Source organism: Toxorhynchites rutilus, chromosome 2, assembly GCF_029784135.1.
Source record: "Toxorhynchites rutilus septentrionalis strain SRP chromosome 2, ASM2978413v1, whole genome shotgun sequence".
Lineage (NCBI taxonomy): Eukaryota > Metazoa > Arthropoda > Insecta > Diptera > Culicidae > Toxorhynchites > Toxorhynchites rutilus.
Window position 1 is genome coordinate 192,444,024 of NC_073745.1, and position 16,864 is coordinate 192,460,887.

Genomic DNA, 16,864 nt, shown 5'->3' on the forward strand with positions numbered 1-16,864 from the left:
ATAAAAGATAACGGTACTCGAGAAAAACTAAATATTATTAGCGTAGAAAGATAAGAGGACTTCTTTCAAGGCAAATTAATTCCAACCGCAAAGGGTTAATGTGTATTGTTTACACTCTTGTAAGTTCATTTCATCAGGTGCGCAAAAATTTTGAATTGGTGAGAAAAGAACAGCGAGTGCGCGAAAAAGCTTTACACGAGTACTTTGAGAATAAGGATCTGTCGCATCGTGCCATCGTAAAAAAGTTGGGAATCGCGAATTCCAGGGTGTCATAAAACGGTTTGAGGAACGTCTGACTATTGATCGGAAGCGTAGATCCGAAAAAAAAGCCGTCAGGTCAACGAGAACGATCACAAACGCATGGTTGGGGACTTTTAACGGTTCGAGACGAGGCTAAAAAGTTGCATTTGAGCAAGAATTTAAGGCAGAATATCAAAATTCGAGCTTTACTACTTATGCTTAAGGTTTAAAAGTCCCCAAACCGTGTCGAGAAACAGCATACGGTTGCAAAAGGCCGCGCCCGTAAATTGTATCACCAGAAAAGTTAACGATGCCACACTGCTACGTAAAGGATGACAAGACACGGGGAAGGCGAACCTCAACCATATTCCAGGAAACCTCTATGTGACTGCCAAGAATAAGTTGGATGTTCCCGAGTACCTCCGGATACAGTATTCTGTCTTCGACATCTTTGTCAAAGTTGAATTTCTTAGCGATTTGTACTTGCGGAACTTTTATTACCGCCAGCACCATGAATGGACAGATGTTTTTGGAAGTGTTTCCAAAAATGGCTTCTCCCTCTACTGAAAGCTCGACGATCTTCTGGCCGGATTTGGCACCATGCCACTACACAAAGGACGTTCTGGAGTGTTATTAGGCGAATGATGTCGATTTCGTGCCGAAAGATCCGAACTCCCAAACACTCCGGAACTGCGCCCAATAGAAAAATACTGGGCCGTTATGAAATTATTGGGGCATCATTATGGGGATCCTTCTAAAATGACATAATGTGGTGAAGAATGTAGAAGAAATGACGAAGCATGGATAATATGCAAAAAACTGTCGTTTCTGAAGTCGTGCAGAACCTTATGGCTGGGGTTAAGGGAGGACCCCGGTCTGGAAAATCGAACAAATCGAATTTTTGTTTTTTTTGCATTTTTGGGAAGCTTATGCCCTCAGAAAAGTTGCCCTAAAAGGATTTTTTGCTATTTGATTTCGTTGGAAAGATACAGCCAAAAGTATGAAGTCACCTCAAGGGATATAGTATTGCTGTACGAATTTTTAAATGCGTTTTTCATGAAACGATGTTCTTTGAACTGGTGGATCAGGATCTACTCGACCGATTCGGATGAAATTTTTCATCAGCATGGAAAATTGGATTGATTGTCTAAAGCGTTACATAGTCGTTTTTTGATATCTCATTTATTCGATTTTTTAAGAGCTTCTAAATAGCGATTTTTCATGAAAAATTATTCGTTTTTTACAAAAATGGCCGCCCTTTTGCCAATTTTTCGAATTTCCAAAAACCTCTATGTAACGCTTTAGGAATATTGTTTCAAAATATTCATTGGAATTTATTCTACGACACCCCATTGTTTAAGAAACGAAACCACCAGCAAGGTACTGATTTTCATACAGCATCTATGCATCCAGCTGTCATCAGCGTAATAATCATTATTCGTGCACTAAAAAGATGGAAAACACATCTTCAAATATACTTAAACAATAACCAAAATACCCGAACACTTCACTTTATTCGTAACATCCCAAAAAAAATTCACGAAAATTCATTATTTTCTAACCTTCCAGACAGGGGTCCTCCCCTAAGGCCAAGGTTCGTGCATTCGGAAATTAAGGCGCAATAAATCAAATGAGTGATACCAAAACTAGCTTTAATGGTTTCTTTTTTTACCCTGAATATTTAGTGATAATCGAATAAAAACTCGAATTTTGAGAATGAATTTTGTGTGCGGATTTTAAACGGTACACCCTTTTTTCCCTGACTTGAACTCTTCGACGCCTTCAGGCATCTTCAACATTATTCTCAGATATTCTATCGAACCAGTTTATCCTAACATCGAGACGGCGCTACAAATTTTCCTGACGCTTCCAGTTACAGTGGCATCGTGCGGACACAGTCTCATCAAGTTTAAATTGATTAAATATATCTGCGTTTTAAAATGAACTAAAACCGACTCAATGGCTGGGCAGTTCTTCCGATCGAAGAAGAATCGTTAAGAAATCTTGATTTAGATGCAATTGTGGATAATTTTGCTTCAGCTAAAGCACGCAAGGCAAAAATTTGACTAGAGAATAAGCGAAGTTGGTAATGATATATCTAGCCTTCTAAATACGAATAAACTGCTCAAGGTGAACATTGGTATAAGTGAGTAGTTTTCTCAAAATATCACAATCACAAAACTAGTGAAAAATAAAAAAGTCACAGGAGGGTTGTGTCCGAGACACGACCGCATAGTTGACGTAGGATTTCGTTAGGCTCTCTGCTGATTTTGGATATGTTTGAAGAATTACATCGTTAAGCTCTTTAATAATGATTCGGTGGCCCTGAAAAGGGCCCTTTTTTTGGTTGTTGGGTATTGTTTGTTCACTCCACCAGTGTTTACCGAATGATGATGACAGAAGGATGGTAAACAGTCGTTGGATGGTGCGTATCAGGTGAAAGATACCGAAGTGGAACGAGATATGATGAAAACCGCCCTCTGTGGTCCTAAACGAGATGCATCCTGTGTTATGTATGGATGAAATAAAGAGAAAAAAAACTCACCATAGTTATCCAGATAATTACCAATACCGAACACAATTATCAATTTTTCTCATCAGTAAAAACATGTTACTTTAATATAGAGAAAACATATTTGAAATGGGAAGGTGATTTTCTTTTATAATTTTTACTTTCTGAGTGTTTATTCAACCCAATGCGAATTTTAATTGTACTAACAACACCTAATACTATATGTAGAGCATATGGGAAATCACATTTTTTTATATTTCTTCACTTTACCAATCTTTTTCGCCTATAAACTTTCCTTTCCGCCTATAAACGGCCCGTTCTCGAGCTGGAACACACCTTGATTTTTATTTATGAAAATTGAAATAAATCATTTTATATTTCAAGTCATTTTTAACACAACTGCTACCATATACAATTTTACACTTACACTTGTGCTAAATTTTTCACAATACACGATCGGGCATTGATATGGAATTTCAAGAAGCAACCAACTTTAAAGTTCCAAATTTTAATTTTAATTATCCCCCTATTTCATGTATTTACAATGTCGATTTCCTTCAGGCAACTTGGTTTTAATATCTCTGTTAGAGAACACATTTCAGTAGGAACAAAAGTTCCCCCTACTTTTACGTATTTGCAATGCCGATTTCCCCCTGGCAGCTTGGTTTAGATGTCTCTGTTAGGGAGCACATTTCGGTGGGAGCAAAAGCTCCCCCCCCACTTTTATGTATTTGCAATGCCAATTTCCACTAGGCAGCTTGGTTTTGATGTCTCTGTTAGGGACCCGCCGCATGAGTCGTCGATTCGACCAATCAGAAGTGGGTATTTCCGTTAGGATAGGGGTTGAGATTTTTCAATTGTTCGATAGTTAGTTACATGATATATATTATTTTATTCAAGGTGAAAAATTGTTATAGAGTGCTGAAATTTGATGCAAAAATCTCATCAATCCATGAAGAAATGACTGAGCAACAAGCGTTTGAAATTGGACATTTTTCACGATGCGATCGATTATCGTTTTTCAATTTGTACCCCCATATGTTCCCGAAAGACGTAATCCTACGTCAAAATATAAAGTTTGGGGCGCCATTTTCATAGTTTGCCAGGGGCGCTGTCTACCCGCACTACGCCGCTGGTTCAGCGTATGTTTTCTGAAGACTGATTATATGAATACATAAAGTCTGTATTCATGTCTAAATGTCCATTATCTAAATATGTACCAGTTTTCCTACCAATCAGGCAAATTCACAGTCAATGCACACACACTTGTTGCAAAAATTGAAAAAAAATTAAAATTACTCTCGTCAAAATAAATAATCTTGATAATGGTTCTTATCTATCAATGGCAAGATAGACGTGATATCGAGCAGGATGCAGATGGCCTAAACATATTCGTCACCCAAAGCGACTTTTCTGAGTTTCATTCGGAGCCCAACTTGCGGATAAATTACTAAATAAAGATCAAACTTAGTTTATAGACAACTTTTACAAGATCTAGCAATATTTTATTTACATTGAAAATGGATTGACATCAATAACACATGCCAATGTCATATTTTATGGGTTTTGCAGAAAGCTGCAGTACAAACCATCCGCACTATAAATTAATAAAAAGTATAGTATAAACATTATAATAATATGGTTATAATTTTATTATTTTTCTACATATCCTATAGTAGCACTTATGTGCTTACTATATCAAATTCCTTTTGAAAATCCAATTCAATTTGAACGAGGAAAGTATCAACCATATCTGGGTGACGGAGCGATGAAAGTGGTAAACCTTATCATGTATCATGTATCACAGAAAGTCTGAACATAAGTCCCTCTAAAACAACAATTATTCCTTTCACCAAAAAAAACCCGCATCTGCAGTCTTTACATCTTGGGTGAGAGGAAATAAAATGCAACACTTCAGGGAAATACCTGGGTGTAATCCTAGATGCTAAACTAAACTGGAATCCAAACTTTGATTCAATAATTAGTAAGGCCAACACAGCCCTATGGGCATGTACTAAAGGGATAGGCAGAACATGGGGCCTTAAACCTAAAATGGGTATGTGGGTCTACACTCTCATTGTATGGCATAGGTTATCCAATGCTTCTCTAGTATGATGGCAAAAGATTAAGAACAGATGCCGTAGTGAACTATCCCAGAATAAAAATCTCTGTAACTATGGGACACTGGCCAACAGTTCTTTAGGCGCAAATAACTGCAATAATAGAATGTGCTCTTCAAAAATTGTCATGCAACTAAGTTAGATAAGTTCAGTACAATTGTACTGGATTTCTGGTCATTGCATTATAGAGGGAAATGAACAAGCAGATGAACTTACCAGAAGTGGTCCACTGGTCCAGAACCATTCCGTGAAATTTCTGACTGTATGTTGAAGAGTGAGCTGAAGAAATGGGAAGACCCGATAGTGGGGGTCAATTGGATGACTGTATAGCTTAACTCTCCTGTACTCCATTCTTTGTGTGGACACCGACTGGACAACATCGTTGCTGGACGAGCTGGACGGCGAGGGATCGAGTGCCTTTCTCAAGGCAAGAGGGCGGAGGTGGTTGCGCTGGAGTAGATTAATAGAGTAGAGTAGAGTTTTCAAAGGGCCTTTCTCAAGGCTAGAGACGAATGAACTGCAAAAGTTTAAAGTCTCTATAATACAATACCTTCCTTCCTTCCTGTACTCGCGTGCAAAATCATAACACGTATACTCGCGCACGGTGTCACAGACCGAACATTGAAGTTCTCTGTAATGTTGCCAATGTGTATTTTTCAGGCTTTATTGGCATTTATTTGAAGAAGAGGGTATGATTGAATGAAAAAACTCCGAAAATATGTTTTCTTCGTCTTTATTATGTTTTAATAGCCATCTAATTCAGCCTCCTCAAAATAGAATAATTTTTGATACTCCAACACAAATAACGAAATTCGAATATAATTCATGGAAGTATAAAGAACTATAAAATAACATAAAAACGTATTAATTTTTTGTGGTTTCATTGGAGTAAGAATCAGAACATACCATAACTGCATGCTCGAAACAAACATATTTTTTGCATTTCATGCAGTTGTTTTGTGTTTTTCGGGTCTTTTATCGAAGAGAAGGATGACCTTCTAGATAATTACCAGACGATAAAGGTTCTGGAATATAAAGTTTGCATACTTCTAATATTCTTTGTCTCTGTTTTCTTGGAAACTAAGAAATAATGCCTTTTTTAGATGGGCATAAAAAGATTTCTAGTAACTTCCTTTTCTGTTTATTGTTTTTCTGACGATACTGTCCATTATAAAAAAATATCCCCGAAACTGTAACTGTTAAAAATTACCATAAGCTACCGATTAGTTTATAGTTTATTGTTTACAATCTAGTCAGAACAAAAATACCCTCAACTTTCATGTATTTGCAATGTCGATTTCTCCAACGCTGCTTGGTATTGAAGTCTGTGTTAGGGAACACATTTCGGTGAGAACAAAAGTCCCCATACTTCCATGTATTTGCAATGCCGATTTCATCAAGGCTGCTTGGTTTTGATGGCTGTGTTGGGGAAACCGTAAATCGGGCCAATCAAAACGAGGCAGTTAGGGCGTTTAAATAACGCTTAACATTTTACAGTTATTCAATTGTTTATCTAATGAAAAATAACATTTTAATCATTGCAAAGCGTAGAAATATTCCCTATCAATTGATGCAAACATCTTTCCGATCCAGTAAGAAATGTTCGAGTGATAAGCATTCGGAATCTTTCATTTTTTCCTGCATGTTCTGTGTTTAGGTTTTCATTTTACCCCCCCCCCCCCATATATTCCGGTTAGACGTAGTCCCACGTCAAAACATGAGATTCGACTATTTCAAACTTGTGGGTGGTCCAGAAAAGAACCGTTGGGTTTGCGTGGTTTTGCAAAAGCAACTGATGAAGTTTGGTACATAATTCTATTTTGCTCTCGTGAGAATAATACACGAGAGTTTTCATGACCACTCCACGCGGAAGCAGAATAGTAACTGATGCTCTTGTATACGATTGTATCACGGGAACCGAATGCGCCAAAATCCTTCGTTCGAGCGCATTTGCAAGCGAGTAAAAGAAATCACAGCCTGCATGTATTCGCGATGAAGATTTCTCCAGGTGCCTTGATTTTGGGTTTGTGTTCGGGAACACATTCCGATCACCACAAAAGCAATCATCGTCAATGAGCTAGATTGTTATGATTTCAATAGCCTGTTTTCAAAGTAATTTTTAAGCTTTTGAAACGATTTTTTGGACCAATAAGTGACAATCATTTAACTCTTTGACATTTTATCTTTCGAATGAAGTGATTATTATACCATTCCATTCAACCGGTAAAGAGGTATTAACGTTCAAAACCTTGCACTCCAGCGTCACTCTCTCTTTTTCTAAACTTTGTATTTGCACCCCGGTACAGAAATGAAAGACGTAGTCCTACGTCAAAAGCGGTTGCAGAAGTACCCCCGGCTTGTATGTATCAACAGCTTCAACTTCTACTTTTTATACTATAGAGCAGCGGTACTCAACCTTTTTATCATAGGGGCCACAAACACATGTTATGGCGGGTTTACATTAGGGAGATCTATAGCTATAGATGGATTTATTCATGTGAAAATAGGTGTAAACGGGTGAGAATAAATATGATACACTTATTCGAGGTATATATAACCTGAATAAATTTAGCATATGTAAACGCTTGTGAATTTCTCACTGGTGAGAAATCACTAAAGTTGGATGCAGTTCTACTTTAGGTGAATAAATTCACCGAAAATATGAATATATTCATTATAGAAGTTCACGCTAGTTTAAACGGTTGATGCGATTTCTAAAAATCTCATCATATTTCTTCACATGAATATATCCCTAGTCTACACCCACCCTTAGTCATGGTGTCGCGTGCAGCAAAAAAAAATAAGTGAAGAAGACAAGAGCATCGAAATTATTGCCGGCGACCATTAAAGAAATTTAATAACAAAACTCTTTGATACAAATATTTGACAGCAATGAAAAGGGCTGATAAATGAATGTTTTCACTGAGCGATGAGTGCGAACTTTTCGCGAAGCAATTTAAGTAGATTCAGATTCATACTAAGCATTAACATGTACTGTTGATTGCTGAAGAAGTGAAGAAGATAAGAACATCGAAATTATTGCCGTCGAGAACAACCATTAAAGAAATTTAATAACAAAACTCTTTGATACAAATATTTGACAGCAATGAAAAGGGCCGATAAATGAATGTTTTCACTGAGCGATGAGCGCGAACTTTTCGCGAAGCAATTTAAGTAGATTCAGATTCATACTAAGCATTAACATGTACTGTTGATCGCTCGCTGTCTAGAGCACTGGAACTGAAATACTGATCTTTTTGAATATTCAAGTAGGATTTCTTAGCAAAGTTACATCTCCAACGCAGAACGAAACATCTCAGAAGACGCAGAACGGCAACAGAAAATCCGAACAGAATCTGTTGTGTGCTTCGAAACAAATTTTCATCAAAGTACACAACCCTTGACACAGAAAAATACTTTACATTTAACATAATTACACCAAATCAATCAATCTCCAAGGTATGAAGAAAACCGACAACGTAGGTCCTTTTTAATATTTCTCTTCTGCTGGTGGTGGTGAATTAAATTGAGAATGGTCATTTCGAAAACCTCGTGCCGTCTGTTCTCTAGCTAGATGACTGATGTATTGTGAATACTGTAATTTGATATTGAGAATGACTTGTTCATACTCAATGGATATAATACATCGGGGCTCAGATTGCAATATCCATACTGTTCGTAGAACGAAAACTGCATTTGCATTTCGAGCGATCGATTTGCGCTCATCTGATTAGCAGTGACATTTAAATATTGCAACTCAGCCATGGGAACATTATAGGAGAATATGTATTCTTCCAATTTTCGACAATTCTATCATTTCTGGGTTGGGGAACCCTAATGTATAAACGAAAAAATAGAGAATCGAGATTGGAATGCAAACCATCAAAATCCGTTCAGAGCTAAAATAATTATTAACGTTAAAACTGTTTACTAAAAAAACGATAAAAGACGCAGTCTTATATAAAAAAAATAGGTAATGATTCCATATTCATAGTCCCATTTCTATTCATTAACGTCAACAAGATATGCCCTAATGATCGGATTCAACATATTTAATATGTATTTATTCTCCTGATTTCAGTTAACCAGACAAATAACTAATGTGTAAATGCGTAATGTGTAATAATGTGTACTTTGTCAAACTTGATAATTCTCATCTCATGTTTCCTAGATGATTCCATAAGTTTTCATGATTCCGGTGTCGACTCAAAATAAAAAAAAAATACCTGACATTCCCTGATTTTCCAGTAATTTTTCAGAAAAATTCCAGATGTAGACTAGTAATCAAATTCTCTGATGGTACTTTAGCTGTAGTTCCTAAAACATTTAGTCAGCTTAAACAATGAAATTTAAGAATGTCTGTCGATATTCTCCAATAAATGAATTGATTTTGTGATTTTTGATTGAGTTAAACGACGACTGAGAAGTGTCGTGAAAGATTTAAAAAATGGATCTACTAATGCAGTTTCAAATTATCTTGAAGGAGCCTTAAATACTGCTACAGAATGAGACATTTTCATTTTGACTCGGATCAATTTCTGAAACTGTTACAAAAGCGCGTATTTGTCTGTTTCATTATCAGACCAATAAACAATATTCACAGGTTTAGCCACCTGGCCTTCGTTTCACATCACTAACTCAACGCGATACATCGATCACTGCAGTCATCTACAAAAAATAATGGATTTCTTTTTAACTACACCTCATACTATAGTCGGAATTGTTTTCATCAATTTTTTTATTCTTTCACTTATTTTTTTTAATGTCACGATACTGTCCATGACTTCCAGGTTTTCGAATCGGCTCGATTTGTATTCAAATAGAGAATTAGATAATTGTATTTTATAATTAAGATAAATTCATAAATTAAACATAACATGTTACTAGTAAATACTATCACACAAACTTTTACAGAGTTATCTGTGAATAATATTGATTTTCTCATTTCCGTTTTATTTTTCATGGAATTTTCCTGTAGTGTTTTGGTTTTGCTCTTCATACACGATGAATCCATAAAAAAATGAATTACAGGTGGAACAACTTTGTTGTTCTGGCCAGTATTACCGAAATATTCACAGAGAGAGTTGAGCTATCTGGATATCGATTTTAACCTCAATAAAATTCTCGATGAAAGGTAGAAAGAAAGCAATCGTTCCCATTGACAATCACAGTTCAAAGAAAGATGAAGCGTAATTTGGAAGCTGTATAATAAGTTGTAGAATCAATTCTAATGAAATGGATTCTAGAGTTTGGCGTATGTATATACAAAATCAGGTTGAGTGGACCTTTGTTACATGCATAAGTTTTTGAGGGAAAACACTTTCTGTTTGAATAAAAAAAACTCTCGGTGGTAATCTGTTGAATTGCGTTACTTTTAGAATCTACGTCATATTTATAGGCATAGAGTGAGTCGTAGTTTTGCTGAATATCTTGCTGAAATGGTTTGGAATTGTAAGAACTTGGTGAAATGTTTGTTTATTATTCCATGAGAAAATTAGTTTTCCAACATAGTTTGGAGTAAATCATTAGTTACCAGTTAGGCCGCTGAGAAGAACATGTTAACGTAAAATTATTGGATTTTTTGAAGCAGATATCTATCTGGTGAAGAGAGGGACATTGCCTGGACGTGGAGTTGGAAAATGGAAAATACAGGGGAATAGAGTTCAACACAAATCCGAATACCGATGCGGGACTCGAGAGTATCTGACGATGGTGAGCGCATCGTATATACAAACATGCGAAGTACTTTTCAAGTAAATAAAACGCACAAAACAAACAGGTCATAAACGTATCCTTTTGCTCTGACAATTTGTTAAGAGGAAATTATTATTCACTTTTTTCTGCATTACGATGTACCATTGAATGTTCCACCAGTCGTGAAGAACCTCAAGTAAATAACCCATTATGCATTGAAAAAAAGTCTTTTTATTATTATTTAGGTGTTGATATCGCTAAGGAAATGGTGTGAAAAAATATGCTGTGTCAATTGCTCAGAAAACTGACATATGACTGTCGTAAAAGTAATGGACAAAATCCAAAATTTCTGATTCAAAATCATCGAAAAATATTTGTTCTCTATCGCATATCGCAATCATTAGCATTGTTGAATATTTACCGGTCACTTTAATTTATGCATTTTCAACCGGTATATTACCCGTTTGTGATAACCAGGTTGATTTTTGCGTGCCCCTTTTTTGCAACTTTATTTTCGTTTTTCATCTGTTTTCTTTTTGTTCGTTTTTTTATCATGCACTATATAATCGTGTTAACAAAATATATTTTGTTACCCATTTTTTTGATAGTGTTGTTGTATTTTGTTTTTTCTAAATATTCGAACTGCGGTTGTCCTATGTTATTTCTTCATTTATGATTTCAGTGTGATTTTCTCTATCTTCAATTTACTTTTGTGTTAATATCTTCACAAACCATATTCGGTAAGCGTTAATATTTTGTTATCGATTTATTTTATATTTTGATCACTTTCACAATTGAATATTTTTTTTTAATCTGTGCATTCTGCGTTTGACTGCCATTCAACGAATATTTTGGTATTCATAATTCAAATTATTCATAATTATTGACTTATCTAAAACATGTTGGTTTTGTTCTTAAAATTAATTGCTGTCGATACGGAGCATTATGCTTCGTATCGCCGCTCGTCGCTACTACCTCGGGACTCAAGAACTTCTGAAAGGTGTTATATTAATAATTTATATTATAGAATTTCTTGCATTCCCTATGCGATACTTATTATGTTTGCGTTCGGATTTTTTTTTGTTTTGTTCTTTTTATGAGTCCTTTGTTAGCTCTTTCTGATAGGCGATAGGACTTTGTATTGCTTTTAAAAAGTCATTCTGCGTTTGCAAAATGTTGCGGATCGTGTTGAGCCATTCGCTGTGCAGCTCGACTGTTGGGGCGGTGCAGATATAGCTTAGACTTGAGCGCTGCGGATCGATTGAGCAAAGCGAAAACCGATCACCATTGGTCGGGTCGGATAGATCTTGTAAGGTCATCTTGTTCACCTAAAAATGAATTAATTGAATTTTATGAATTTAAACAGCGCTGTTATTTACTAATTCATAACACAATGAAAAATAAATCTGCTTTCCAATAATTTAACTAGAAAACCAAGATGTTCGCCACATCTAGTCAACTGGACACGCTTAATTTAATTACCAACAATATGAACTAAGTAAACATCATCTCTGTAAGACCTCCGCGAAGTTGCGAAAGTTGCGATATTGCGTTCATGACACCTTCAACAGTAGAAACAAAGAAGCAATTGAATGGAACACGAATGACTACTTCAACAATTATAGTGATGTCGAACTCCTGGTCAGGAAATACTCGCCGATTTTTTTTGGCTATTAAGGAAGTCCACAAAGCTGTCCCTACTCAACCGGCGAACGATGGATCTCTACAGTAGCATGTCCGAAAAAAACCCTAACAAAGGCTCAGGAACCTGAGAAGTTTGGTTGCGGCTGTGGTCTCTGCAAGGGGAACTCGGTAGCAAGCACTGTGTCAGCATTTTTTTGGACCAACTAAACGCTCTCGAGGATCGAGATTACCTAGTAGTGACGAAAAACCGATATTCAAAAATTGGTTTAGTGATCAAAGCGAAAATTGGTTTAGTGATCAAAGCGAAAGCTCAGGAATCTTATTTGTTTGAAGTGTATCTGAATCAATTCTCAATGATTGGATGAATGAATATTTGGGGGGAGGAGGTGTTTTCGAAAACGATAGCGTTTTGTTGGAAGCACCAGGTTTTGAGCCTGAATACCTGTTTGTCGACTAAACGAAGTGACATTATTATCACTTCATTCGAAAGATAAAATGTCTATAATCTCTGTAATTCTCTATAATTCAGCTTTCTTGTTAGTTACACTTGATTGAAAAATCACAAAACAAAATGTATTTGGTTGCAGTATATTGGGTTGGGGAAAAAGAAATGACGTATATTGTCAATATATGGTAACACTTAAACATATCTTGTGTAGTACTTATCGCATCGGGTCATACTATACGGCTATTTAAAGACGACAATCTGTGCAACAAGTGTCGTTTTGACAGTGTTGTGGTTGTCCTTTTCAGTCTCAAGTTATAGCGCGTCAAAGATCGAGTTCACCAAGCAAGAAATTTGCCATATTTTACGTTTTCACTACCTGCGAGGTAAAACTGCAACGAAGGCGGCCGAAAAAATTCGTGTAGTTTATGGACCCGATACTGTAACGATTCGCACAGCACAGCGTTGGTTTGATCGATTTCGTTCTGGTGTAGTGGCTGTCGCAGATACACCCCGTACTGGTAGGCCAATCGTCATGGAAACCGATAAAATCGTTGAAATCATCCAAGTAGACCGGCATGTGAGCACCCGCTCGGTTGGCCAGGGATTGGGTATAGACCATAAAACCGTTTGGAACCATTTGCAGAAGATTGGATTCCAAAAAAAAACTGGATGTATGGGTGCCACACGAGTTAACGCAAAAAAATATTTTAGACCGAATTAACGCCTGCGATGCACTGCTGAAACGGAACGAACTCGACCCATTTGAAGAAGATGGTGACTGGTGATGAAAAGTGGATCACTTACAACAACCTAAAGCGAAAAAAATCGTGATTGAAGCACGGGGAGCCGGCCCAAACCATCGCCAAGCCCGGATTGACGGCCAGGAAGGTTTTGCTGTGTGTTTGGTGGGATTGGAAGGGAATCATCCACTATGCATCCACTGCTCAACTATGGTCAGACCCTCAACTCGGTTCTTTACTGTGAGCAGCTTGACCGTTTGAAGCAGGCGATTGACCAGAAGCGGCCAGAAATGATCAATAGGGATGGTGTTGTTTTCCACCAAGACAACAATCGGCCTCACACATCTTTGATGACCCGCCAGAAGCTACGGGAGCTCGGAAGGGATGTCCTATTACACCCACCGTATAGTCCGGACCTGGCTCCAAGTGATTATCATCTCTTCCGGTCCATGCAAAACGCTCTTGGTGATACTAAGTCGGCCTCAAAAGAGGCTTGCGAAAAATGGCTGTATGAGTTTTTTGCAAATAAGGATGGGGGATTTTATAAGGGGGGGATAATGAAGTTGCCTTCTAAATGGCGAACAAAACGGCGCATATTCGACATAAATTGGAAAATTTTAAGTATGTTAAATAAAGCGTCGAATTTCGATCAGAAATACGACCTTTCCTTTTTTCCCAACCCTATATTATGAATAAGTGGTAAGCATCACACCTAAGATGTCGGAGGTTCGGGTTCGATTTCCGTTCTGGTCAGAGGATTTTTTTTCAAAGAAATTTCTTCCGACTTGCGCTGTGGACACGCGAATTCTGTAGCTTGCAACTCAGAATGCATTCAAGGCATAGAAATCTCAACTAAGTAAATAAGTAAATAAAAATGGCGCAAGTAGTACTACGTTTAGACGGCGGAGTTCCTCTAGGAACTTTAGAACCATAATAATAGATTCCATTCAGAATCCTCTACAAATTGTTATAGATCAACAAAAAATGGAGCAACCTAAATTTTTCAATTGCTCGTACAAGTCAGGTTACGCAGTCTTTTCGTATGAAGACCAGCAAGCTAGGAATGATTGAAGAATGTGGTTCACAGCATAACCCTGGGAAACAACACGAAACAAGTTGCACTAGACGCAAAAAAAATATGCCGTGTCTTGAAATTGTTTTTTAGACGTTTTACACAAAGCGCAAAATTGAACGACGAGAGGCTCAAAAGACTCATAGAGAATTCTTCCACTGACAAATGGCGAACACTTAAGCAATCTAATCTAAATGAAATTCACGTTGACTGGACGCTGACAGTCGACGAAGCATGCTTTAACTCACGAACAGAAACTTCACCATTAACTTCAGATTTGGCGAAACGAGGCTGAGGTAAACAAATCCAAAGCAACGCCAACGCACAGCTCAGGGTGATTTGAAAACTCCAATGTGTTCAAGAAGAATCTGAGGCCTAGAACACGTAATCTCAAAACTTCTTCCGGAATTAATGACGCCAAAATTGTGGTTTCACAAATAGCTCAAGTAGACGTCAGGTTTTTAGAAAAGCGAAAAATTAAATAAATTTTCCAAACAACAAACAGATGGGATTCACATTAAAGCAGCGAAGTCCAGGAGGTTCATAAAAGACGTTTTGGGTCTAAGGGTCCACAAAGAAATACTTCTAGGTATTAATTTGTTTGATATATCAATAGGCACATTACTGCCTGTTCGGTCTAACGCCGAGCAAATGAAAACAGAATATAAGCCACACCCACAATCGCGAATCACATATACAACGACAAATCCGAGCGCTGAAAGCAACGCGTGCGTAACGATGAAAGTTCATTCAGTTAGTTTTTTGTCTACCGAAACGACGTGTTTTTGACTCAAAATTAGTTTTTCGTACCGAACCGACAAAGTGTTAAAAGCTACGCTTTTTTATATCGAACCGACATCGTGGTATAAACTTAGAACTAATAAAAAATATTGTTAAGTATTTAAACAGTGATTTTTATCCGATCAAATCAAGTGAAATTTAATACAGAACCGACCTCGAGCACTGCCCTAATGATATTAATGAAAATTCTTGATCAGTACAGTTTTACCAAACTACACTTTGTTAATTATGCTAGTTGAAGCCAAAAGCTTCTTTGTTGAACAAACCCTATCATCCTTGAACGACTGAGTTGCATCCATATTTAGTACGACGGAATGGTACTTCAAGGAAGGCGTGGTTTCGTAGATTTCAAGATTGGACTTGAAGATTGATGTTTTCTAGTATCACTGGGCATTCTGTTCTAGCCGTCAAGACGTCATATATCAGTAAGGCTCGGATGAGATCTCTCCGTACGTGTAAACTTTCGATACTGATTAGTTGGCATCGGTTCTCATAACTTGGTAGCTGATGAGGGTTGTTCCATGGTAAACGCCGTAAAGCGAATCGAGTAAACCGCTTCTGAACGGCTTCGATTCTTTTGACTCCATTCAGATAATACGGATTCCAAATCGCTGAATAGTATTCCAGTGTAGCGCGAACTAAAGCACAGAACAAAGATTTCAAGCAATGAACATCAGTGAAATCTCTCGCGATTCGCATAATGGAACTGAGGCTACGGAATGCATTCTCAACGATGTAGTTGACATGAGCATTGAAATTAATCTTGCAGTCATAATAAACGCCTAGATCTCTTATACAGTCGATTTTGGCTTGCTGAACACCATCAAGATGATAGCCAAAATTAATAGGGCGTTTCCTTCTTGAGAAAGTGATCGTGGAGCACTTATTTGAATTCAGTGTCATACGACTGTCCACGCACCATTTCTGGAAAATGTTCAATTGCAGCTGGAGAAATCGTACGTCAACTCCAGACCTCACAAGGAAAATAGCTTCAAATCGTCAGCGAAGGAAAGCTGAGGTAATTCCAGTACAAGATTTACATCATTGAAGTAGATCAAGATCATCAAAGGATCAAGATGACTTCCTTGAGGTGTTCCTTCTTCTTCTTTCTTTGTTTTTAAGAGGCTTTAAACTTTGCAGTTCATTCGCCTCTAAGGTGTTCCTAATTTTGCTGAGAATACATCAGGAAGCCAATCGCCAATTTTCACCGTGAGGAAGGCTAGAAACCAAGCTTGTCTAACTTTTGCACTGCAATATCGTGATTGATTTTGTCGAAAGCGGCTAACAGGTCTGTGTGAACTACATCCGTTTGGGATTTTCCATCGAAAACGTAGGGTAAATAATCTTGGTTTGTCCAATTTATGGTGTTTTCACGCAACTAGTGAAATCAAATCGATTTTTCTTCCTGAAAATCACATATAATCAAGACGAGTTTGGGTTTATTGAAAAGCCCTAAGTCTCTAGTTTTTAATTCTACCATAAGGCGTTGAAATTTTCCAAATATTTATGTTGTTTAACGGTTTTCCTCAAGGAGAAATTATGATCATGGTTTGACCACCTTTAATCAGGGATTGTCCAGAAAATGATCATGGT

The 16,864-nt window shown here is 37.2% G+C and overlaps 1 protein-coding gene across 5 annotated transcripts in view; it reads right to left on the reverse strand.

Moving 5' to 3' along the window:
* Window positions 1-9,592: 9,592 nt before the first annotated feature.
* The window catches only part of LOC129771361 (triple functional domain protein), a 143,784-nt gene continuing 136,512 nt past the window's right edge, over window positions 9,593-16,864 (reverse strand). For all 5 annotated transcript variants that reach the window (XM_055774919.1, XM_055774920.1, XM_055774923.1 and 2 more), the window contains exon 16: window positions 9,593-11,894. In XM_055774919.1, the coding sequence (XP_055630894.1) occupies window positions 11,661-11,894 (234 nt within the window). In that variant the 3' untranslated portion in view covers window positions 9,593-11,660. The remainder of the gene's footprint in view (window positions 11,895-16,864) is intronic.